At 41.7% G+C, this 24,180-nt stretch overlaps 1 protein-coding gene across 16 annotated transcripts in view; it reads right to left on the reverse strand.

Moving 5' to 3' along the window:
- LOC132892991 (membrane-associated guanylate kinase, WW and PDZ domain-containing protein 1-like) overlaps nucleotides 1–24,180 on the reverse strand; it is a 371,376-nt gene that overhangs the window by 36,831 nt on the left and 310,365 nt on the right. For 15 of the 16 annotated variants that reach the window (XR_009655496.1, XM_060931644.1, XM_060931640.1 and 12 more), the window contains 3 exons: nucleotides 19,630–19,897; nucleotides 5,983–6,074; nucleotides 3,866–4,058 (listed from right to left, as the gene is read on the reverse strand). Coding sequence is in view for 15 of the 16 variants with exons in the window: in XM_060931644.1 (XP_060787627.1) it covers nucleotides 3,866–4,058; nucleotides 5,983–6,074; nucleotides 19,630–19,897 (553 nt within the window). In the remaining variant the exon portion in view is untranslated. The remainder of the gene's footprint in view (nucleotides 1–3,865; nucleotides 4,059–5,982; nucleotides 6,075–19,629; nucleotides 19,898–24,180) is intronic. The other variant, XM_060931634.1, reaches the window with a different exon arrangement.

Raw genomic sequence — 24,180 nt, forward strand, 5'->3', positions numbered from 1 at the left:
ATCCAGCTGCGGCTCCAGCTTCAAGGATAAGCTGGAGCCGCATAAGTAGGAGTCCCGGCGGGTGGTTTGTATTCGATTCGTTTATATCCCGACCTTGTTAGCTGTCAGATTTATGTTCATGGACCCGGTAAGCTGGTAAATAATATTTATTTTTTTTTTCTTTACCAAATTCTAACAGAAAACGAGAGCGCCCGAAAGGGAAAGCTGAGCCGAGCTGCTTCACGGCTGTAATGCAAATTGCTTTCCTCCTCAGTATACAAGTGCGCTTCCATGTCAGGGAAAAAGAAACTACCACTGCTGCCTATGTAGTGCCCTATTTATACAAATAGGAGTCATTCAGGATTCAGCCATGTTTTTGCTCCGTGTCATGGCTGAATCCTGAATGACTCCTATTTGTATAAATAGGGCACTACATAGGCAGCAGTGGTAGTTTCTTTTTCCCTGCCATGGAAGCGCACTTGTATACTGAGGAGGAAAGCAATTTGCTGCTGCTAAACACTGTCGAACAACTAATGAAAGTTGTTGGCTAGCTCGCACACAACTGTTAACAGTGACAGCGCGCACTGATCGCTATTGAGAGAAAGTAGCCCCAAGCGATTACAAAGTGTGACTTTTTGGACTACAAGGGTTTTGTTATGCTAATAAATCACTCATTCGAACACGAGCTGTTTTGAGAAGAAAAACGTGTTACTTTGCAGACCCCAGGAAACCTGCTGGAACTACTTGTGCACTGACCAACACTGTACAATATCTAGGCTCACAGAACACTGTCGGGGGTAAGTCAGTGTGGATGCACGACACTGCTGACGAGGATACCATATAGATTCATGTCAAAAATCCCGAACTATCCCTTTAACTTTACCACCCAGTTGTTGATAATTTTCCAATAACCACGTGTATAAAAGTATTCTACATCTTATGCCACAGCGACATGCCAATATTAACAATTTTTATTAATTAAATGTAAAATAACACATCATACTTTTGTTATATCATACTTTTTAATTCATCTCGTTATATTTAATGTTATGGAACACCCACAAACAAGCTCCTGTCATCATTTACTTTATAGTAGCGATAAAGAGTTGTTTCCTCACCAGCCGTTCTTTTTGTCCTTAAAGCAGATACGCAGAACCTTTATTTTTAAATACATTTCTGAGTGGATAGGATCTCCACTCTTGACTCTTGTATGCTGCATAAATGGGAATAAAAAAATGTATATATTTCTGAGAGTTAAAATCGACCGCAAAGTTGGCATTCGAGCTGCCCCGCTGAGCCAGCCAGCCCTGAGTGCGTGACGTCACAGCGGGAACCGGTTTTAAGGCCGAGACCTTTGACAGCTATAGACCAAAGTCATATAAATAAACAATTTATAGTGAAAGTAAGAAATCCCGTTACCGACTTGCTCAACTAAGACTGATTTGATTTCGTTGATTGTGGGTTGACTTTCATTAAAACAGGATGGGTGTTATAACTTATGCAACATACATGTACATGCATGTGTTTTCACTGATAAAATGTAAAAGGCTAATTAAATAATCAGATGAACTGAGACAATCACATTCTGAAGCAAATTAAATAATCTTATACCGGTAACTTGAACACACAAAACAAGTTAGATGTATTAATCTAAATGCAGGTAAACAATGAGTGTTTTTGTTGTTTTGTATCCAAATGAGAGTCGCATCTTACCCGTCTGTGTTCTCACTTCTTGAAAGCCGATCTTGTGGCTGATTGTTTCAAAACAATCTGACTTTTAGTTGTTCGTTCAGTTCTCAATTCATTCGCTTCTTCCACGTAAGAGCAAGATGGCAGCAATATCCAACACAGAAATCAGACGGCTGGTCCACTCTTTCTCCATACTGAGTACTCCGCTATTAATGCTTGGCTCAGGCAATTACTAAAACCCGGGACGGAACATATGTTTTTTTTCGTTTCCGTTTCCGGTTGAGAGTACGTCGTGCGCGTTCTGGCTGCCGCTTCTCACCGGAGCTCTTATTTTATTTCTTTTTCTATTTTTTTTTCTTTCCTGTGTGTTTGTGTAGTTTGGTGTTTGAGTGTTTTGTCCGCCGGTTGTGGTGTAGCTCCGGACCCAGTTTTGGGCGTCGGTTCCCTCCAGGCCTTGGTTCGCTGTGAGTGATGCCTGTGCTCCCAGCTGTGGACTGCAGTGAGCCTGTTGCTCAATTTACATCGTGGTTGTCCAGCGCTCTGTGCTTTAACGCTTGGCGTGATGTTCCAAGCAATGTTGCTCGGTGGCGTCGCAGCGGCTGTGCAGGCGGTTTGGGGGACACCAGCGCTCTGCGTGGCGGAGCTTCTCTGCTCGCTGTGTGGATCCACGGCGTGGTGTTCGAGCGACGTTGCTGACGGCGTCGGTGCTGGAGATGTGGGACTTGTTTTCGTGCGCCTTTTGGTGGGACTGTGGCTGCTACACCACGGGAATTACATCCTGACCCCTACTTGGTGGACTTTTTACTTTTTATTATATTTTTATTTATTTATTTTTTCTTTCCTTGTCTATAATTGTAAAGCGTCCTTGGGTTTTTTGAAAGGCGCTATATAAATTTAACTTATTATTATTATCATCACCGGTTTTAGCAACAACCGTGGGGAGGTCACTGCCCGGGCGATATGTCCCATCCTGTTCTGTCCCGGGTTTTACCAACAACCCTCAGCTCATACTCCGGGAGAACTGGTGCAACTGAACATGCTTTCCTTTTCTTGTGGTTTTCTTTAATTGTTGGTACTGCACCCTCTTTCAATACGGGTTTATAGCCAACGCTCCTCAACAGATCAGAGGTCTCGTACGAGTCTTCAGTAAAATGTGCAGAGCAGAGGAGAGACCACTTCGTAGGCGCCCAATGTGCCCGTGAACTTCTTGCAAAACACGTCCAAATCTTTGCAGTTTGAACATTCTTGGGCCATGAATGCGATGTAAATCCACCTTCTGTCGTGTTGCTGGCACATCTACGTGGCATGGCGATAAATTAGCTCAAAATGGAGGGTCAGAGTTGCAGTCAGCTCTGTGTTTTAGTATAGCGGAAATGGCAATGAGACCGATAGACTTCCTGCGGTGACGTCACGGACGTCAAGGTCATTCACTCGGACTGCTACCTATATGAATCACTAATTGTAAAAATTACTATACATTAGATTTATTGTTAACGCTTAAAACTATTCCTGAGGTCTCAAGGCGTTTATAAACGAAAGTGAGGCCATGGCTCTGCGCATCTGCTTTAAGTGTCAAGAAACTTGAAGCTTTACCTCTTATTATTACAAATTATGTAAAATTATGGACTCCTTTCATAATTGCTAGATAGTAAACTTCTCCTCAGAGAAAACGTCACCATCTCAAACATTTTTAATCTGTTTATGTGGAGTTTTTGCTATGCAAGTCCATTTTGCAGGCCTTACACAGGATCAGGTATTAGATCGAGCACATTACTGTACCATAAACCATAAACTGGAACAACTGTCACAGAAAATTGAATGTTTATGTAAAAAGTCAAAGTAGCTGCTGTCTTGAAAATGCTCCATCGTCTAAATAATATCTGGCTGGTCCTGGTGCACGAGGAACAGGAGAGCTGACAAATTGTGTATAGCAGCAGCTGAGCTACAGACAACAATTATACACACACAAACTTGACCTATATGAGAGGTGTACGTGAGGAATTTCCAGTAAAGTGTACGAATAAGCTGGGTGTACCTAAAGAACAGGCAACCTTTTATATGCATGAGTCTGAGTACTCGCATCAGCTTGCATCCACTTCAAAATTGCTGTTTAAGTCAAACTAGGGCAAATTAAACAAAGTCAAAACAGATCTACCTGGAAGGTGGTGTGTGTATTTTTGGATGTGTGCGCATGTACCTCCGTAGCTTGTTTTGCGGCGGACTGTGAGATTGACGTGGCCCTGTTTGGCCGCCTGCTGCATGAGCTGCACCACCAGCTGGTGGGATTTGCCCACCACAGCTGTTCCGTCCACACATATCAGCTCATCCCCAGAGCGCAGGCGCCCATCCTCGTCCGCTGCGCCATACTTCACTATGTGGCCAATGTAGATCTAATACATCAATAACACACACAGTATGAGCCTCTCTTTCCTGTGTTATTAACACACTCCATCATGAGATGTGTCATAATCAAATAAATGTGCTATGTCAAGCATTAGCTAGGCAGACTGCCATAAACACTTTGCTCAGATCCTTTTGGCATGTCTGGACAAGAAACATCAGACTACTGATCTCTCATTTAATGAGGGTGTTATTTTGAAGCATCTAGAAATAATATGTACAGTGGGGCAAAAAAGTATTTATTTCAGTCACCAATTGTGCAAGTTCTCCCACTTAAAAAGATGAGAGAGGCCTGTAATTTTCATCATAGGTATACCTCAACTATGAGAGACAAAATGAGAAAAAAAAAAATCCAGAAAATCACATTGTCTGATTTTTAAAGAATTTATGTGCAAATTATGGTGGAAAATAAGTATTTGGTCAATAACAAAAGTTCATCTCAATACTTTGTTATATACCCTTTGTTGGCAATGACAGAGGTCAAACGTTTTCTGTAAGTCTTCACAAGGTTTTCACACACTGTTGCTGGTATTTTGGCCCATTCCTCCATGCAGATCTCCTCTAGAGCAGTGATGTTTCGGGGCTGTCGCTGGGCAACACGGACTTTCAACTCCCTCCAAAGATTTTCTATGGGGTTGAGATCTGGAGACTGGCTAGGCCACTCCAGGACCTTGAAATGCTTCTTACGAAGCCACTCCTTCGTTGCCCGGGCGGTGTGTTTGGGATCATTGTCATGCTGAAAGACCCAGCCACGTTTCATCTTCAATGCCCTTGCTGATGGAAGGAGGTTTTCACTCAAAATCTCACGATACATGGCCCCATTCATTCTTTCCTTTACACGGATCAGTCGTCCTGGTCCCTTTGCAGAAAAACAGCCCCAAAGCATGATGTTTCCACCCCTATGCTTCACAGTAGGTATGGTGTTCTTTGGATGCAACTCAGCATTCTTTCTCCTCCAAACACGACAAGTTGAGTTTTTACCAAAAAGTTCTATTTTGGTTTCATCTGACTATATGACATTCTCCCAATCCTCTTGTGGATCATCCAAATGCTCTCTAGCAAACTTCAGATGGGCCTGGACATGTACTGGCTTAAGCAGGGGGACGCGTCTGGCACTGCAGGATTTGAGTCCCTGGCGGCGTAGTGTGTTACTGATGGTAGCCTTTGTTACTTTGGTCCCAGCTCTCTGCAGGTCATTCACTAGGTCCCCCCATGTGGTTCTGGGATTTTTGCTCACCGTTCTTGTGATCATTTTGACCCCACGGGGTGAGATCTTGCGTGGAGCCCCAGATCGAGGGAGATTATCAGTGGTCTTGTATGTCTTCCATTTTCTAATAATTGCTCCCACAGTTGATTTCTTCACACCAAGCTGCTTACCTATTGCAGACTCAGTCTTCCCAGCCTGGTGCAGGTCTACAATTTTGTTTCTGGTGTCCTTTGACAGCTCTTTGGTCTTGGCTATAGTGGAGTTTGGAGTGTGACTGTTTGAGGTTGTGGACAGGTGTCTTTTATACTGATAACGAGTTCAAACAGGTGCCATTAATACAGGTAACGAGTGGAGGACAGAGGAGCCTCTTAAAGAAGAAGTTACAGGTCTGTGAGAGCCAGAAATCTTGCTTGTTTGTAGGTGACCAAATACTTATTTTACTGAGGAATTTACCAATTAATTCATTAAAAATCCTACAATGTGATTTCCTGGATTCTTTCCCCCCATTCTGTCTCTCATAGTTGAAGTGTGCCTATGATGAAAATTACAGGCCTCTCTCATCTTTTTAAGTGGGAGAACTTGCACAATTGGTGGCTGACTAAATACTTTTTTGCCCCACTGTATTTATGTTGAATTTTAAGTAGCTACCAACTAAGAGAGTATAGATCCATAGATTTACACAACAGCAATGCGTGGGAGCGTCTCACCGGTTCTCCAGGCTCGTTCCCGCCAAGGATCCTGAAACCGAATCCTGTGTCTTTTCTCCAGAGAAAGATGTCTTGTTCTTGAGAATCCGGCACTAAAATATGGAAAGATCAGTAATTTATGAATGAACGAATTGATTAATAAGCCATTGTTAACATAACGCAGCATTATACTCAAACTCCAAAGAGAAGAACCAAGTTTTATCCAAGTAACAAATCTACAGGTCTAAAGTGATGGATTTCAGACAGAGAAATACTAAAAACAAAACACACTTTTCCCCCCACATACCTGATACACACCCAAAACAAGCTCAATCTATAATACTTTATTTAGCAACACATACAGGCGTGTATTTTTAATTAGTATAAATACGGAGGAAATCGCGCATGCGGATTGGTTGAGAAATTCAAACCATTTCTCGATAATCACCTCGAGCGACTCGGCAAAATGGCGGCCAATCGCTTTGTCACCGTAAGTGAGGAAGAATTAAAAGAATTAAAAGCTCACTTTCTTTTTCAAATAAAAGCAAAATTATCAATTATTCCAATCATCATTCATTAAGAGTGCAAATACGTAAACACACTTGTTTGACTAGGCACACTGAGAAGGCAAGAAAGAGACTCTCATGGATTTCAGTCCAAAAGTGCAAGAATGCCAGGCCGGTAGGGGAATTAAAGTGGCACTGATTCAAGAACACGAGTGTGAAAGACTGTGAAGTGGACAAAGGTTCAGCAGATGGGTCCCAATTCCCACATCTCATTAGCTTGTCCTGGCCTTTCTCTCGTCCAATCAGGCCTCACACTGAGCAAAAGGGGCCGGAGCTCAGCCAATCAGAACGCAAGACACAAGTTTCCACAGAGCCAAACGACAAAATGGTCCCCACAGGAAGCTCAGCACGAGTCGTTTAAAGAGCTTGTCTGAAGTGCCTGGCCGACACACCAAAACCCAGTGCCGATCGTTTAACTGCCCTAGCTGCTCCTTGCGGATCGTTTAACAGGCCTGACTGGGTGCTGGCAGCATCAGTGGGCACTCGGAAGGCACCAAATGCTGCCATTTGTGAACAATCTGCCATACAAAGCATACACGCACACAGCTGAACTTATTCTGACTTGAGCTGAGAAAGAGTGACGATACATTTTCAGATGAATTATAGATAACGGAGCGCATGTTTTAAATTTTCATAACTCTTTTGCAGACATGAGTGGCGTATTCAAAGGAAAATATCACCTCGTACAGACTGCCTTTCCAATGGACCACAATTAGTAAATGACTCCTCATCTTTCAATCTGACACTTCTTAGTGACATAACCACACTTTTCCATCTCCAACACTCCTGCTCTGGGTTTATCCACAGAGGGATTACTGAATAAGTAACAAATCATGCTTTACATTTTTCACCAGAGATTTTGCTGTAATATACTACTGCGATGCACAGCCACTCAGAAGACACAAGATTTCATCACATCTTGAGTTGTGCTTTGCTTCTCATACCGTCTCTCTACCAACGTGTGGGAAGATGTGAAAGGGTCATACATAATGTATAAAAGAGTTAGAGAGAGAGCGAGCTCATTAGATTCTTCATATTATATCAAAAATATGTCTCATACAAACAAGCACGTATACAGAATATTAATTTCTACGCAAAATAAGACTCACAGTCCTGTTCATATACATTTTTTTGCCAAGGCAGTCTACCTACATACAATGCGTCAGAAACCACAAAGACCATCACATTGTGTACATCTATCACCAGTGTTGGGCACGTTACTTTCAAAAAGCAATTAGTTATAGTTACTTTTCCCAAAAAGTAACAGAGTTAGTAACGGAGTTACTTTGTCATAAAAGTAACTAATTACCAGGGAAAGTAATCATTCCGTTACATTTTGTTCCCCCTCAAAAAAAAAATCAAATTCAATTAGTGTAATCATAATAAAAGTGAATGTTAAATGTGTTTAATGACTGAAATGGACACTTAACAGAACCAATTAGTAACGTTATCTACACTATATTAATATTTTTGTGGGACAATGTGAGATAAGACATCTATCAAATGTAATATATTTTTGTAGTTATTAAAATTATGTTACTAATTACTGGCCACTGACGAGGACAAACGCTTTGTTCCTCGACATAATGTGCATTGCACGTAAACACTCTTGCCTTTTATTTCAAGTAATGAAAAGTAATGGCTGTATTTCCAATGTGAAAGCGCAGTGCTGGGCTGACCGCTCGCCATCGCTGTGTCTTCCGATTGAAAGAGCGCGCAGTAGTGCAGTAGGCGTGGCCTACCTACGTATGTTGTCCAAATCTACTCTGATTGGCTTACTGTGCCATTGTCTCGTGTCTCCCCGCCCCACACTAAAGCAGAGTAAAGAAAGGCTGAGCGAGCAGCGTCCCAGATGAGAACAGCTTTAATAAAGTAATGCATAGTATTTTATTGTAAATAACGGGAATGGCGTTATAACGATGTAAAAAATAATTAGTTAGATTACTCGTTACTAAAAAAAAGTAACGCCGTTATTCCCATCACTGTCTACCACACAACCACAGGATATATTTACTAAGAAAAACAAACAAACAAAAAATATATTCAACCTGTTATTCCTCATACAGTACAACATACAAATCTCCCAGGAATATTATCCTGTGTGTTAATGTGCTATACTACTAAGTTCATAACATGCTACAGTCAAACGACATCGTGCTCAACAGATTTATGAGAAAATTCCAAATAAAAGATGCACCCTTGGGGTTTTCACTCGTGATTAAAAAGCTCAGATTTCAGAAATTTTGACACGGTGCCATTTTAATAGGCAAAATCTGGTCTACAGGGTGGCGTGAAAGAAAATTGTGACAATGCTACAAGTGTCTATAACCAGGGGACTGAGAAATTTATTTTATTTTCCCCTAATTTTCTCTCTAATTTAGTCATGCCCAACACCCACCCGGCTACCAATCAGGGAGGGTGAGGATCATCACGCGCTTCCTCCGAGGCATGTGACGCCAGCCGACTGCATCTTTTCGACCTGCTGCCTATGCAAGGTTAGGGGGCAGCGTAATACTCTCGGAGGAAAGTGCTATCCACCCACTTCCGTATGCATGAGCTCACAGAAGCCCATGAGTGTTACTGTAATTCACAGGGGGGAGAGTGAGTGTACGGCTCCCCTCCCATGCCAATTTTGCTCTCTTAGGCTCCTGGACACAGATGGCTGTGGCATCATCGGGATTCTCATTTGCGATCTCTGAATGATAGGGCGAATGCTTTTCGTCCATTAAAGTACAATTGACCACTGGCATTCAGATAGGGCTATTTACTGTATTTTTATTATTTACTATTTGGTCTCAAACACATTAAGAAGTCAAGAAATTGCACTAATTAGCTTTTGACGAGGCACACCTGTTAACTGAAAAGCATTCCAGGTGACTACCTCATGAAGCAGATTAAGCTAATGCCAATAGTGTGTAAAAGCATCTTCAAGGTAAACGCTGGCTACTTTGAAGAACCTAAAATATGAAAGAGATTTTGTTTAGTTTACCACATAATTCCATTTATTTTTTTCACGGTCTGGTTTCCATCAAATCCTGCGCTCTGATTGGCTGGTGAGCGGGTCTGTATCCTACGATACGGACCCCGGTTACGGACCACTGGCGACTCGCTCGTTCACAAACAACAAACAAACGTAGTAGCAATTTTTGTCAACATTTATTTTCACATTTCTCAGGAGAATAGCATTAATTTTACATCATGGATAGCGGTAACGACAGTGTTCACAGCGAAAGCGAGTTTTACTACCCTGAGGAAGACAAAATAAAAACATTTCAGGAGAAAGCTAAAAACATGTAACTTGATGACACCGAGCAAAAACATGGCTGATTCTTGAATGACTCAATTTTGTATAAATAGGGGACTACATAGGTGGCAAAATATAGTTTTTTTTTCCTGCCATGGAAGTGCACTTGTATACCGAGGAGGAAGCCATTTGCATTACAGCCGTGAATGAGGATTCAAAATGGCGGCTCGGCTCGGTTTTCCCTTTCGGGCGCTCTCCATTTTCTGTTAGAATTTGGTAAAGAAAAAAATAAATATATTATTTACCAGCTTATGGTCGGTCCGTATGGTGAAATACCGTGACCTCGGCCTTGAATACGGACCTCGGCCCAGAGGGCCTCGCTCAGTACTTTCAAGACCTCGGTCATGGTATTTCACCATACGGACCTCCCAGCTGGTAAAAAACATATATTCCATATGTTATTTCATAGTTTTAATGTCTTCAGTATTGTTCTACAATGTAGAAAACAGTCAAAATCCCCCCCCCCCCCCAAGTTTGGAGTGTTTACACAACATGAATGGCAAGATTATTGTGCATTTAGTGCGTTTGTGCCTTCAAACACACATTGTTTATCTAGCCACAAAATGATAAACCAGAGCAATTAATAGGGATATCAAACACTCGCTGGCCGTGCTGCGAAAATTGTGCATCCAGATGCTCATCTAAGTTAACAAACCTGTCATTGCTTAACTCGTGAATATTTTCTATTGTGAATACTATGATTAAAAGGCTTATAATTTCTGCTTTTCAAAGAAATTTATCTGGTCAAGATCTGTTCAGTACTTTGGGAGTAATGGCAGGTTGAAGTTGGTACAACAGAGTGCGCTCTCTGCTCACATGACATCGGGAAACTACCAGTGCTTTTTGAGTCATGAGAAAGCGGTCAGGTTCTCTCTCTTCTGATCGGTCTCTGACTGGATTACTCATGAATATCTATCAGATAACCCCTATAGGGATGTTCTCTAGCTCCCATGGTTTCTGATGACGTACTCGGCAAAATTTCCCCGTCAGCTAGTTTTGACGTCATGATTGATGGGAGAATTTGAAATGAGCTTTCATAGCTTTACCTACTTATTTTTTCAAATCAATCTGATTCATGTCAATAAATAACCATTTTAGAATATAACTGTAGTTGTTCTGATGAAAAATAGTGAGATCTCAGTGGTCGGAATGAGATTTTAAAAACCGGAAGTCAGAAACGCGAGTGTCAATTTCAATTCAATTTAAATGGAATTGTTTATTCCATAAACATGTGGCATGGTGGTGTAGTGGTTAGTCCTGTCGCCTCACAGCAAGAAGGTTTTGGGTTTGAGCCCAGCAGCTGACGGGGGCCTTTCCGTGTAGAGTCTGCATGTTCTCCCTGTGTCTGCGTGGGTTTCCTCTGGGTGCTCCGGTTTCCCCCACAGTCCAAAGACATGCAGGTTAGGTTAACTGGTGACTCTAAATTGACCGTAGGCGTGAATGTGAATGGTTGTTTATGTCTATGGGGTCAGCCCTGCAATGATCTGGCAACTTGTCCAGGATGTACCCTGCCTCTCACCCATAGTCAGCTGGGATAGGCTCCGGCTTACCCGCGACCCTACACAGGATAAGCGGTTATGGATAATGGATGGATGGATGTTTATTGGATGTGGCTCTCTCAGTTTTTTCGAGGTTAGCCTTGAAAGCTGTGAATATTAATCGAAATAATCAGTTATATTCTTTCATATAAACACTAGTAGGCCCTACTTAGAAATACAAAGGCCTACAGAGCACAAAGAGAGTAGCTATTAGAAATAATCTTTTATTACTTATTTTATTTTTATAGAGAATGGTAGATGTGAACGACATTCAATGCTTATTTATGCAGACTTTGTATTTGTAATTAACATTGATTTCTCCTTTGTGATGTATAAATGAGAATTAAGGTCAGCTTTCTGTTGCACAAATAAAGCCATTTGGTGAAACTTTGAAGAAGCGAGTGTACCGTTTTACCCAACTAACATAATTAATACTAATTAAATACAAAATTGCATAATCGGTTACTAATTTTTTCAAACTTTGCATTCCGTATACAACTATCTATGTGCCTGCCAATATCCATGTAAATATCTTAAAAAAAAAAAAAAAACAATAAAAAGTTATTCAGAAAAAAAACATTTGGTCTCATTCACTAATGAGGCCCGTGTTATCCGATTACAGAATATTACGGCAGTTTTCTAAAAAACTAAGCCGTTTTTTCAATCTTTGATTTGTAATATCTCAAGAACGGATAAACTTTTTTTTTTTTTTTTTTAATTCTGTAAAAGGTATGTTGCTCAGTATTCAGTTCTGTATTCAGTGAGAGCAATTTGGATTGAATTTTCACCCAAGATGCCTACCATTATATGGAATCTGTTTTATAGCAGAAGATTAAGTGCAGAAATCTAATGGAATATCACATTCCACTTGGGCTCACACAGAAATATAATAGATGCCTCATTATGCCAAAAGAAAGAAAATGCAAAACTTAAGCAAGATACTATAATTGAAGAAGTTATTATACGTCATGTGGCAAGACCTGGTATGTTAAATATCATGGAATAATGAAGTCTAATTTAAGTGCGGTTACTGTTACGAGTGTGACCGTTTTCTCTCGCCCTGTTTGCTCACTCGCTAGAGTGAAAGAAGAACAGAGAATTCTCAAAGAAGCTGTGGACTGATCTATTTTATGCAGTTCTCTAATCAGCCGATCCCTTGACAGCAGCACAATGCATAAAATCATGCAGATACAAATCAAGAGCTTCTGTTAATGTTCACTTCAAACATCAGAATGGGGAAAATTGTGATCTCACAGTGTGACTCTCACTGTGGCATGGGTGCTGGTTTGAGCCCGATGGACTGGTTTGAGTATTTCAGGAACTGCTGGTTTCCTGGAGTTTTCACACACAACAGTCTCTAGAGTTTACACAGAATGGTGCAAAAAAACATTGAGTGAAAGTTTTTTTTTTTTTTTAAAGGGGAACAGAGGGCAATATATAGAGTAAATATAACAATAAAACACACATTGATGAACCTTATTCAAGACTTACAAAAGTTTTTTGTTCTAAGGTTGGAAAGTTATAGTGTTTTGAAAGTAGCTCGAGCAAACTATTTCCGCAGTTTGAACAGCCCGCCATGATATTAATTTTATCCAATCAGAATGCACGTTCATTTTCTCTGCGTAACACTCATGACGTATGTATGTGCCCAGTTGTGTTGGCTCATTGAGGTTGGGAATAGCACGTGTGAAATACCTGTTTCTGCCTCTTGCGACGATTTCGCAAGTCCACGGGTGGCGCCTATCTCATTGCAGCAAATAAATTCTGCTGGACTCGTGAGCAACTCCACGTTACATTTTCCGCACGAGCACCACGCCGTGTCACCTGCACGCAGACGCTCTGCCCCACGCTCGCCATGACCATGGTCAGCATCAGTCTCATCCTCGCCGTCATCCGAGCTTTCTTCTCTTATTTCATCACCGGAGTCGAAAGTACCTCTCCTAGGTTCAAACTGGTACCCTTCTAAGCCATAGCCTGCTTGCAGTGTGTCTTGCGGGATCTCTTCGTATGATTCGACAGAGCTGTCGTTTTCACTTGATGCGCCCGACGCCATGATTACACGCTTATCTCCTCTATTTCGGAGAGTTCCGCTAGTGCAGTGGGTAGCGCTGACGTTACGGTCTTTTAAAAATGGCGACTCTTGTGCGGTTTAGCGTATAAAGTATTATATTTACAATTACCAAGATATTTCGTTGTTTTCTAGTACAGAAGTTTGATAGAATACTTAAGAATACGTTACTTTGTCACATCAGCAACCGTATATATTATATTTTGTACCCCTTTAAATGAGAGATGCCCTCTCTCTCCCTCTGCAACCTTTACAGAACCCGTGGCTACTGCTATCTGTCAAAATGACAACATTAGCGGAATCTCAATCCTGAACTCAAGCCATAAAATTAGTCTTTATGCGGATGACAAAACCCATCGATATTACTTCAAGAAGCTTTCAAAATCATCAATTCGTTTTCAGACATACCGGACTATTCTGTCAACTGGACGGAGTCAATAATTCTACCCCTCAACGAAGCTAAGTGGGATGATGCAGTCCAGAACCAAATCTCACTACCCCTCACCACTGTCAATATCAAATACCTTGGAATTAACATCTCCAAACTGTCAGAGTTGTTTCATCCCCTTGCCAAAAACAGTGGAAGAGGATTTAAAATGTTGGAATAATCTCCCGCTTTCCCTTATGGGACAAATCTCGACTGTAAGAATGAATATTCTGCCCAAAATGAATCATCTATTCACAATGATTCCTGTTCAACCTAACCCAAAATGGTTTTCCGCCCTTGTCTCAGTAATATCAACATTTTACTGGAAAAACAAACCACCCTGGATAAAACTGACCACCATACAAAACGATAAATTCCATGGAGGTTTAGAAGCGCCAAATCATTACATTACAAAATGGATCAACAAAAATCAATATCGAAACCCATGGTTGGAAATAGAATAATCAGAATGCAAAGACATTGATATCAAAAGACCTACCCTTCTTAAGCAAAACCATTAAAAAAAACCAAAAAAAACCCCACACCCCTGTTATAAAAATCATCTCACCGACCCTGACAGCCTGGTGGAAGAAAAACACAGTGACAAATTTTGATAGGACACTTTGGTAGACACACCCCAAATTTGGTCAAATCCAGTCTTCTTGGTCAATAAAATCTCAAATTTGGACGCAAAAAGGAATCTCCCATCTCCATCACATCTTTGATGACAACACTCTCCTTAGCTTTGAAGAATTGCGCCAGAGGCATGGCATCAGTGGAGATCAGTTTTTACTATACATACAAATCAAAAATGCACTAAAAACAAAAATCAGTACTGTTTTTAGTCATCTCCAATAACCTCCTTTACTCGAAAAAAATCGATTACAATATCTGACTCTAAAAAACAGCTCTCAAAAATGTATAAACTCCTATCTACTATAGATCCAACCACTGCCATACCCAAACACAAATGGGAAGATGATTTATTGATCTCAACCGATGCCAACTTCTGGGAACAAATCTGCTCTAATACTTTTACTATGACCTCATCTACAAATCTACAATTAATACAATACAAAATACAACATAGAACGCATCTCGCTCAACATAAAACGTACAAAATGGGCTTCAATACCTCTGACCTATGTTCTCACTGCTCACTCAATACCACAGACACCTATACCCATGCCACGGTCAACCAGTTCATCAATTCTGGGAAAGCATCCTCAATATCATGTCTTTGGTTCTGAACAGCACCATCCCACTATCCCCAAAGCTTTGCCTACTTGGAGATCTAACAACTCTTGACGCGCAATATCATAACTCAAAATTAGTTTTAGTCGCCCTTGCCATCGCCAAGAAAACAAAACACTCATGAACTGGAAAACTAGACATAAACTGAGTACATCATTATCGACTCAATTAATTACAGAACACATCTTACATGAAAAAAAAAAAAAAAGAGTATTTTTTGCAAACCTGGAAACCAATTATTTCCTTTCTAAACTTGCCTGTGAACTGACGCCACTCCTACATGCTCATGCACATGTCCACATACCGTACTAACATACACCCTGATCCCTGTTCACACAATAACATCATAACTTTATTACCACAATTCATTGATTTGTCTTTTCTGTCTCTTTCTTTTGTTTCTTTTTCTCTATGTCTCTAGCCTGGCAAGCCAGACTAAATGTGAATATTTCGTCTGGCCTCGCTCGTAGACATTTCCGAAGGGTGTGGGAGGAACAACCCGCTGTCTTTCAAACTGTCTCTGTGCGTACAGGCCAACGCTCTGACCAATCAGCGCAACAGTGACTGTGACGTAGTCAGAGCGACAGAAAGCAGTGGGGGCGGCCTTGAAATAAATAATTTTTCAAAATGCGTATTAATTAATAAACAGGTTCTAGATATTAAGAAGTTTGGAGATAATGACCACAAGTTTGGAGTCTGTACCACATACTTAACATACACTTTTTTTTTTTTCCAAGTGTTTTTCAAGGGTTTGCTTAAACTGTTTGAGAGTTTTTATTTTTATTTAGTGGTGTTTGGTGAAATAATTTCCCTTAAATTTAAAATAACGGGAAAATAAGAAACAATCAAAAAGTAATGTTTCAAAGCTGTTTAATTCTTCGTACTGCACAAACTAGCCCCATCCTTTTGGCTACGAGCGGAGCCAGCTGGTAGATCAGACTTTTGCCATAGCCGGTCGGCAAAACAGCGAAAACATCCTTCTTGAAAAGGAATGAGCGGAGAGCCTCTTCCTGCTCATGTTTCAACGAAAACTCCAAGTCTAATTCTTCTAAAACTGATTCCAAAGCGGAGTCAAACTAGCACTGTTCACTAGCCGTAGCCATCTTTCCTGTTGCGCTTTCTCCAGCGTCGCGCAGCTTTGTCGTCACTCCTGCAAAAGCCCACCCAAAGAATCCAAACAAAAACCTTGCGTTGCGATTGGCGGGCACGATTTGATGCCCGGGGTGTTTTGTTGATATGGTGCGAGGCTAGACCCACTCGTAGGCAAAAATATTTTTGGCCGCTAGGTGGGTGGGTCTAGTTTACTAGGCTACTATTTCTCCCCATTTGGAAAACAAATTGTGTCACATAATGAAAATATACCAATTTTTACAGCAATCTGGAATTCCTTCATAGAAATAATCCAACCATAATGCAACCTCATAGCCATACGCACAGACACGCACCCTCACACATACAGTACCATACTGGTTCCACAGCAGCATACAGAATAAGTGTCCTCCTCCGACTTCTCTTCTTAACCATACATAAACATGTTATGCAATAAGAATGTCCTTGTACACTCAAATACAAAAATATCCTTATGTGCACACAGGTGTGTATGATATTATTATTACTATTACCTCGCCCCAGGAAGGAGTCCACAATTACGGGAAAACGGCTAGACCAATCTTCACGAAACTTTCAGAATAGATGGGCATTGGCCTCAAATAGAACCTCCAACATTTTGAGGGTCGTCCGGTTAAGGTCAAGGTTTCTGTGGCTACTGCCTCATATACAGTGTCGTCGTGCTGTAAGGATGTAACAGTTGTGCACTGCGTATGCGCATCGCCAGAACGGCAAATTGTGATCTCGCGATATGAACAGCTGATCTCGCATTATCATCGTGTTGTAAGAATGTAAGGATGAGTCCAACAATAGCACACGGCACATAAATATTGCAATTATTACATAAGCATTACAATAGGACACAAGAACAAGTATAAGAATGTAAGAATGAGTGTAACAATAGTGAAAGTTCCCCGTGTCCCAAATCACTCCCTACTCACTGCATATGGCCCTTTTCCACTACCCTTTTTCAGCTCACTTCAGCTCGCTTCAGCTCACTTCAGCCCGACACGGCTCGCGTTTCGACTACCAAAAACCAGCACGACTCAGCTCGCTTCAGCCCTGCTTAGCCCCTAAAACTCGCACCGTTTTGGAGTGGGGCTGAAGCGAGCCAAACTGAGCCGAGTGAGGCTGGGGGCGTGAGCAGACACTCCCCTGTGCACTGATTGGTGAGGAGGAGTGTCCTCACATGCCCACACACGCCCCGCGAGCGCGCTGGGATCTGTAAACACCGCAAACCCGGAAGAAGAATAATTACGAATTACGAGAATTTCTGAAGCCTTATGTGCCTCGCCTCATCTATACGCTCTTGCCAGTATCTGTCCGCGTTGTCGGTGACAACAAGCCACAGCACCAAGACCAGCAACACTAACGACTCCATGTCCTCCATGTTTATTGTTTACTATTCGGGTCGTGAGACTACCGCTTAAAAGCTCACTGATGTCACTGTTTGCGCTGCTTAACGACATCACCTGACGTCCACCCACTTTCGCTAACTCCACCCAATGTGTCCACCCACTTCCAGCCAGCACGGTTCAGCACGGTTGTAGTCGAAATGCAACTCCAACAGCCCCGCTCAGCCCGACTCAGCACGGCATGACTCAGCCGCGTTTGTAGTGGAAAAGCGGCAATAGTGGACTATATAGTCAGGTCGCCATTTTGTAGTGCTGTCTGAATGTACAGTATAGTGAGCATTATTACACCATATACCGGTATAGTGCACTCAAAGTATCTCACAATGAATCACGAAAAGTAGTGCTGCGGCAAAGAAGAAGTAATAGTTTTATCATTTAATCAACGAGCTCACTGTATAGTCCTCTATATACCGTAGTAACTTCCTATATAGTGAGTAGGGCGTCGTGAACGAGTGAGTGATTTAGGACGCAGCGTTTGTAACCAATCAGCACTTATCCGGATCAAGTTCGATTACCCGTTCTATTTCTTGATAAACTTTGGAACTAATCAGAACCAGAAACGAAATAAGAGAAACCTCGTTATAACTTCGCAGTATCGGAAGATAATCGGCAGATAAAAAGATAAACGAAATTCACCTCGTGGTTCGTCAAGGCTACTGATTCGATATCAAGTAAGTGGTGTTTAAATTTTTAAACAAGGTAAATTTTATAAACAATTCAATTTTATTTATAAGCAGTAGCCACATGTACTCATAGGGTACCTATTCTTTTCGCGATATCTTCTTTCATATTCATCATAAGTGCTACCGGGCGAGGTTTGTTTTGCCTGGCAACACTTATTATTGTTTGTTTTCTTAATAAGTGTGGGGCCAGTTGAGTCGATGCTATGCCGTCTCCCAGCTGTTGGCTTGGTAGGTGGGAACTGGTGTGGGCATGGGGTAGCCGGTGGCGCGCATTGCTGCATCTGGCGGCTCAGATGAGCCTGCCTGGGGCGGTTCGTGGGCTGGACCCCAACGTGTGGCAGATTCAGCCCAGACCCTTGCTTGCAGATGAGTGTTCCGATCTCGAGAGGCCACACAAGCACTGTACACCTGCTGCTAACGACTCAGCATGGCTGCCTGTCGACAGGGGTAAGAAAGAAAAATGCTCCTGGAGGAGGGTGCTAACGCCTGGAGTCTCAACTGTGCCCCATATTCTGTGGACCACCTGGCAGCTGATGGTGCTCACTGACATTGAGCTGCTGGAGAGATGGTCTGAGGTCGTCGCAGTGCAGGGCGAGGACAAAGCTGCGCACTGGCGCCGGCTCTACTTTCACATTTGCTGCCCTGTGTTTGGTCTGTCTGGGGTGCTGGGTGCAGCGCTGCATGCCCGTCGGTGGTTGCCGTGTCTGTATCAGGCGCCTGCCTGCTTCGCCAGTGGCTGGAGAATGATGGGCTTTTGCACTCTCTTTTACTGTCCTTCTGCATTGCGATCGTTGTGTTGGTATTACTTGTTTTTTTGTTTAATCTGGTTTTGCTTTAACGTTTCTGCTTTTTGCCTTTTTTGTTTCTATCGTCTCTGTTCTAATTTTTTGTATCGCCTTGTTTCTTATGCGGTCTGTCAGTCAGTCATTCTTGTAGCCTGTGGGTTTTTTTTTTTTTTATACTTTTTGTATGTCACAGTTTCGTGCATGCTCCATATGTTGTTTCAAAGTTTTGATGTCTTCAGTATTGTTCTGCACTGTAGAAAATGGTAATACAAAAAAACAACCTGATACGAATCACTGATACTGTATAAAATCACTTAAGGATTTAATTTGCACTTTTGAAAATCTACCGCTTCCTTTGGTTCATTGTTGTTTTATTTGGTTTTGTTGTACTGTATAGCCTTTGTGTTGGTATAATTCCAAGGAAAATTATAACAAACTCATAAGGTAATAAGTTATACAAACGACAAACAAAACGGTCATTTATATTATAGTTGTGCTTTCACCACTTCCACGTTACTCACTTCGGCTCTCGTACATGCTCCTGGACTGCGCCCAGATCTTGAAAGGATCTGGTTTCTTCTGGAGAGTGCCATTGGTGGGTGGCTCCAATGGGGGCAAGCTTGGGAGGGGCTGGGTTGGAGGAGGGGGCACCGGGGGCGGAGCTGCCAGCGTCTCACTGGGCACAGGGGGCACAGCGGGTACGGCGCGGGCCGGCGAGTCTGTGTGGGTGCTGCGGTGGCTGCACACGCTGTGCTGAGAGCTTCCCTGGCTGTCCTTCCTCTCTAACTGCTGACAGACAAAAGAGAGAGGTGGGAGAGAGATAGAAAGGGAGGGCAAAGAGAAAGAAGACAAGAGACAGGTTAGAGAAAAAAAAACGTGGGTTTGCAGTCAGCTCCTGTCTACGTTTCACTGATGCAACTCCATGTAAATCATCGAGTGACCCTGGGGTACTCATCACCGAACTCACTTCCTGTTTCAACAAAGCTCTTCAGAACCTGACCTCGAACATCAGACAGCAAGTGAGAAACAGCCCCTGACTTGGACACGAGTGAAGACAAAACAGAACTGCAGAAGATGATGAGCGAGATCAGGTGATATTGGGGACGCTGGAGTTGAGTTTGGAGATGGACAAAGCCAAGCAACAAATACTGTAAGAGAGGAGAAAAGGAAGCAAAGGATGCAAGAGATGCAAGGCCATCCTTTTCTCTATCGGGATATTTGCATGTGTGAAACTGTGTGTAAGCTGGTTGCTTTGAAACCCACACACATCTTTCAGTTCTTTACAGAAATATTCACCTGACTCCAGCTCCCTCCCTACATCCTGACCTCCATCTACTTGAATGAATATTACCAAAGCAACAGATGACAGCTCAGATTCAAAAGTCTTGTTGAAAAAAAATCATTAGATTTTAAACACTGCATTTATTGCTGTTCTTGTGATTTATGGTCCAGCTATAGCTCTACATCTCCTGAATTCTAAAAGCAATTCATTTCAGTTTAACTTTTAGTAAGCTTTTTAGTCATCTAAGATCATTTCTAAATCACCACTGATGACACTCTTCAGATCTAATCCCTCGGGTTAATAAAGGCTCATGTCTCTGTAGACAAAGGTGACATCTTAAGGAGAGCATCAAAACGACCAGAAGTCATTTATTTTCTATGTGAGCCACCGTCTCTCGGTGGTGAGATCGTTGGCGGCGCATCTTGGGCGGTGGGGGCATCAGAATAAATTTGAAGTCCAGGCAACTTTCTGGTAATGAGCTGTGACATGACTTGGCGGCAACCAATCAGAATTTAGAAGAGCTCTGATCTAAAGAATCCCAGAGGACACAGTCATGTAAATTTTTGGTTCTGTTCAAACTGTTCCCAATTTGCCTACGATGGAGGAGACCAGGGTTGTAGTACCCGAGTTCAGGACTCGAGTCCAACTCGTGCCCTAATTTTAAGGACTTGTGACTCAACTTGGACTTAAGCACTGATGGCTCAGACTTGGACTCGTGCATTAACTGCATTAGGACTCGCAGATTGGAGACAAGGACTCAGATGTTTTTTTTTCTTCATTTTTTTGTAACATGCCAGAATAATTTGGCATAAGATATTTATATCTACATCAATTTTTGTACTAATTTCGTGCAAGAGTGGTGCGTGCATCAGATAGACTCTCGGGCGTGCTTCAGACAGAGCGGGCACTAAGCGGACTCTCTCTTGCGCGCCGTAAACGACTCGCACCTGCACAGGATTAAGGTGCAATCAGTACACCTGTATAAAAACTGTGAAAACGCACTTACTTTGCGAAGTATTGAGTTGCGTTCCGAGCCTTATTTCCTTGTTTGGTTTCCTGATCCCTGATTTCCTGTTTCTCGTCTTTGATAGCCTGTTTGTGCCTCGCTCGACCTGTTGCCTGTTTCAGTATTGTACAATTTTGCCTCCCGTTCTGGATTATGTCTTCACTTGTATTAATAAAAACACACCTTCTGCACTGACAGCCATCTCCCAACCATCTCTGACAGAATACTTCGCACTCCCTGACAAAGAGAACGCACATTCACCTGTTCCGCACTACCTCATCTTAACAGCTGCTAGTTTGTTTATACTGCTTATTTCATGTTTACCTGCTATACCTCAAGTGCCCTTGACTGTTTGGTTATTTGAACCAATTTGTGTGTACACCGTACATATATGAGTGTTTAGTCTACGTCTAGTTCATATCTAGAGTGTTTATACTGTTTATATTGTCTGAGTGTTGAGTCTATATCTTGTTCTTATCTAGTGTTTATACTGTTTATTTATACTGTTTATATTGTTTGAGTGTTTAGTCTGTCTAGTTCCTATCTAGAGTGTTTATACTGTTTATATTGTTTGGGTTTTTTTTTTTCAATTATTCTATTTTTATTTATTGCATTGCCTGTTTGCACCGTGGGTCAGAGAGGACTGAAATTTCATCTGTGCTGTATGTCGAGCATGTATAGCATATTTGACAAAGCTGACTTGAGGAACAAACTCATGTTAATGGCGCTAAAACGGCCACCATCAAATGGTGTGGTTGGAGTCTTGTTCTCGGACTCAACTCAGTTTTTTTTTTTAACGACTTGGACTCGAACACTGAGGACTCGAGACTGGACTCAGACTCTAGGTTTAGTGACTCGACTACAACACTGGAGGAGACACTGATAACTGTGGTGGTGGGTTTCCCCATTATTTATCATGTGTCCCTGTTTGCATACAGGAACATTAATTTAAAAAAAAAAAATTATATATATTACGGCTGTAACGATACGAATCGAATCGTGAGTTGGGTGTATCGCGATTTTTGACCCACGATTCGATACGCCCACGATTTTTTAAAATGTTTTTTTAAAGTAGTAAATTTGACTTATTAACATGTACTTACTTACATTAACTATTTAATAACAAATAATTCAGACCACTGCAGAGAATGAGTAATATGTATGCAAAAATGAACAAATGTATATCCAAAGATTGTTTTATTTCTCAAAATAATACTGTTGAACCGGAAGCTCTGTTTTTTTCGGTTCTGAAAAAGTCATTTTTCCAAATCGTGTAAATCCGTTAAGATTTTTTTGGGGGGGTGGTGGCTCTCTCACTGTCTCACTCTCATAGGGCCAATGATTTTCTGTGATTGCGGAAAACAGATGGAAATTACGGAGTTTTTATAGTGAAACATTGCTCGCGTGTCAAAATGTAACTGCCGCAGAAGGCTTCCGCCCAAGCAGACATGCCTTCAGTGTTGCCAGATATTGCTAACGTTTTCCACCCCAAAATATGTTCAAAACCAGCCAAAAAGCACCTAAACCCGCCCAATCTGGCAACACTGCATGCCTTTCCGGTCAAGTGATTGTGATTGGCTTGTGGCACACCTAGCCAGCCAATGAGCTGCTTGTTTACAGATTCGCTCCCCGCGTCGCAACCAGAATGGCGACCGCTTAAAAGAAATGAATGCTCTGCCAGTGGCGAGTGTGGACGTGGGGTGACTCGCAGAAGATTGTCGCAGGTCGGCGAAAAAACGACTTACTAATAGATATAAAAAAATAAAAGTAATTTAAGTAAGTTTAAAATGTAATTTAAATAAAAAGTAAAGTATTCATAAATTGAAGTTTGGAAGCGCCTCTGTTTTTGGGCTGAGGAGAAGTTTGAAAGGGTGTACCGTGATTCTGCCTTCTTGTATCGCGATATGGATCGTGGCTCTGCGTATCGTGATTTCGATACGCATATCGTTACAGCCCTAATATATATATATATATATATATATATATATATATATATATATATATATACACACACACACACACACACACACAAATTATGGACCAAAGTGCCAGAAACCGTAGGTGTTTCCAGTGAGTTGGTGAACTGCATAATATATTTTGTGAAAATAGGAGGGACCTGCATGCTAACTAACACCATAACATGCAAAAAAAAGTGTTGCCTATTTACTGACATGTGACTTGAATGATGCTGTTGAACTGGAGGTATTACAAAACGAGAGGTGTATTGTTGGATATGTTAAAATGAAAGTGGTCAGTTTTGCCAATTTTTTTTGCAAAAAGGCAAAAAAAATCAAGTCTATCTGGTCTCCCTAATGGTACCGTTAACAAATTTTTTAAAAATCATTTTATGATTTAAATTATTTTTTAATCAACGTATAAGGCAACGGTTGATGTGTGTTTGCTTTGTGGCCCTTTTAAATAAAGCGTGCGAGCCGAAGCAGTCTGAACAACCTCGTCGCCGCCTATTTCATCTACATCACAGAGCATCCACAAACTTACCAGTGTCACTGGCAGAGCGGATTTTGACGCTCTCGCTGCGTTTGGTTTGAACTTCCATGTCCATCGCTATCTTGCTTTCCTTCTTTTAATGATTATACAACTGTCTCTTTTCCTCTACCTTTCTCTACACATCAACGCACACTTTCACTTTTCCCCCCTCATATTAGAGATAAAAAAAGGAGAGGAGGAAAGGTGTCAAGTAATGACATTGAAAGTAGCACAGATGAAGATGAGTCTCCTTGTAACACTTGCAGTTCAAAAAGCAACAGTAACTCTGAAAATACG

Source organism: Neoarius graeffei, chromosome 10 (genome assembly GCF_027579695.1).
Source record: "Neoarius graeffei isolate fNeoGra1 chromosome 10, fNeoGra1.pri, whole genome shotgun sequence".
Classification (NCBI taxonomy): Eukaryota; Metazoa; Chordata; class Actinopteri; order Siluriformes; family Ariidae; genus Neoarius; species Neoarius graeffei.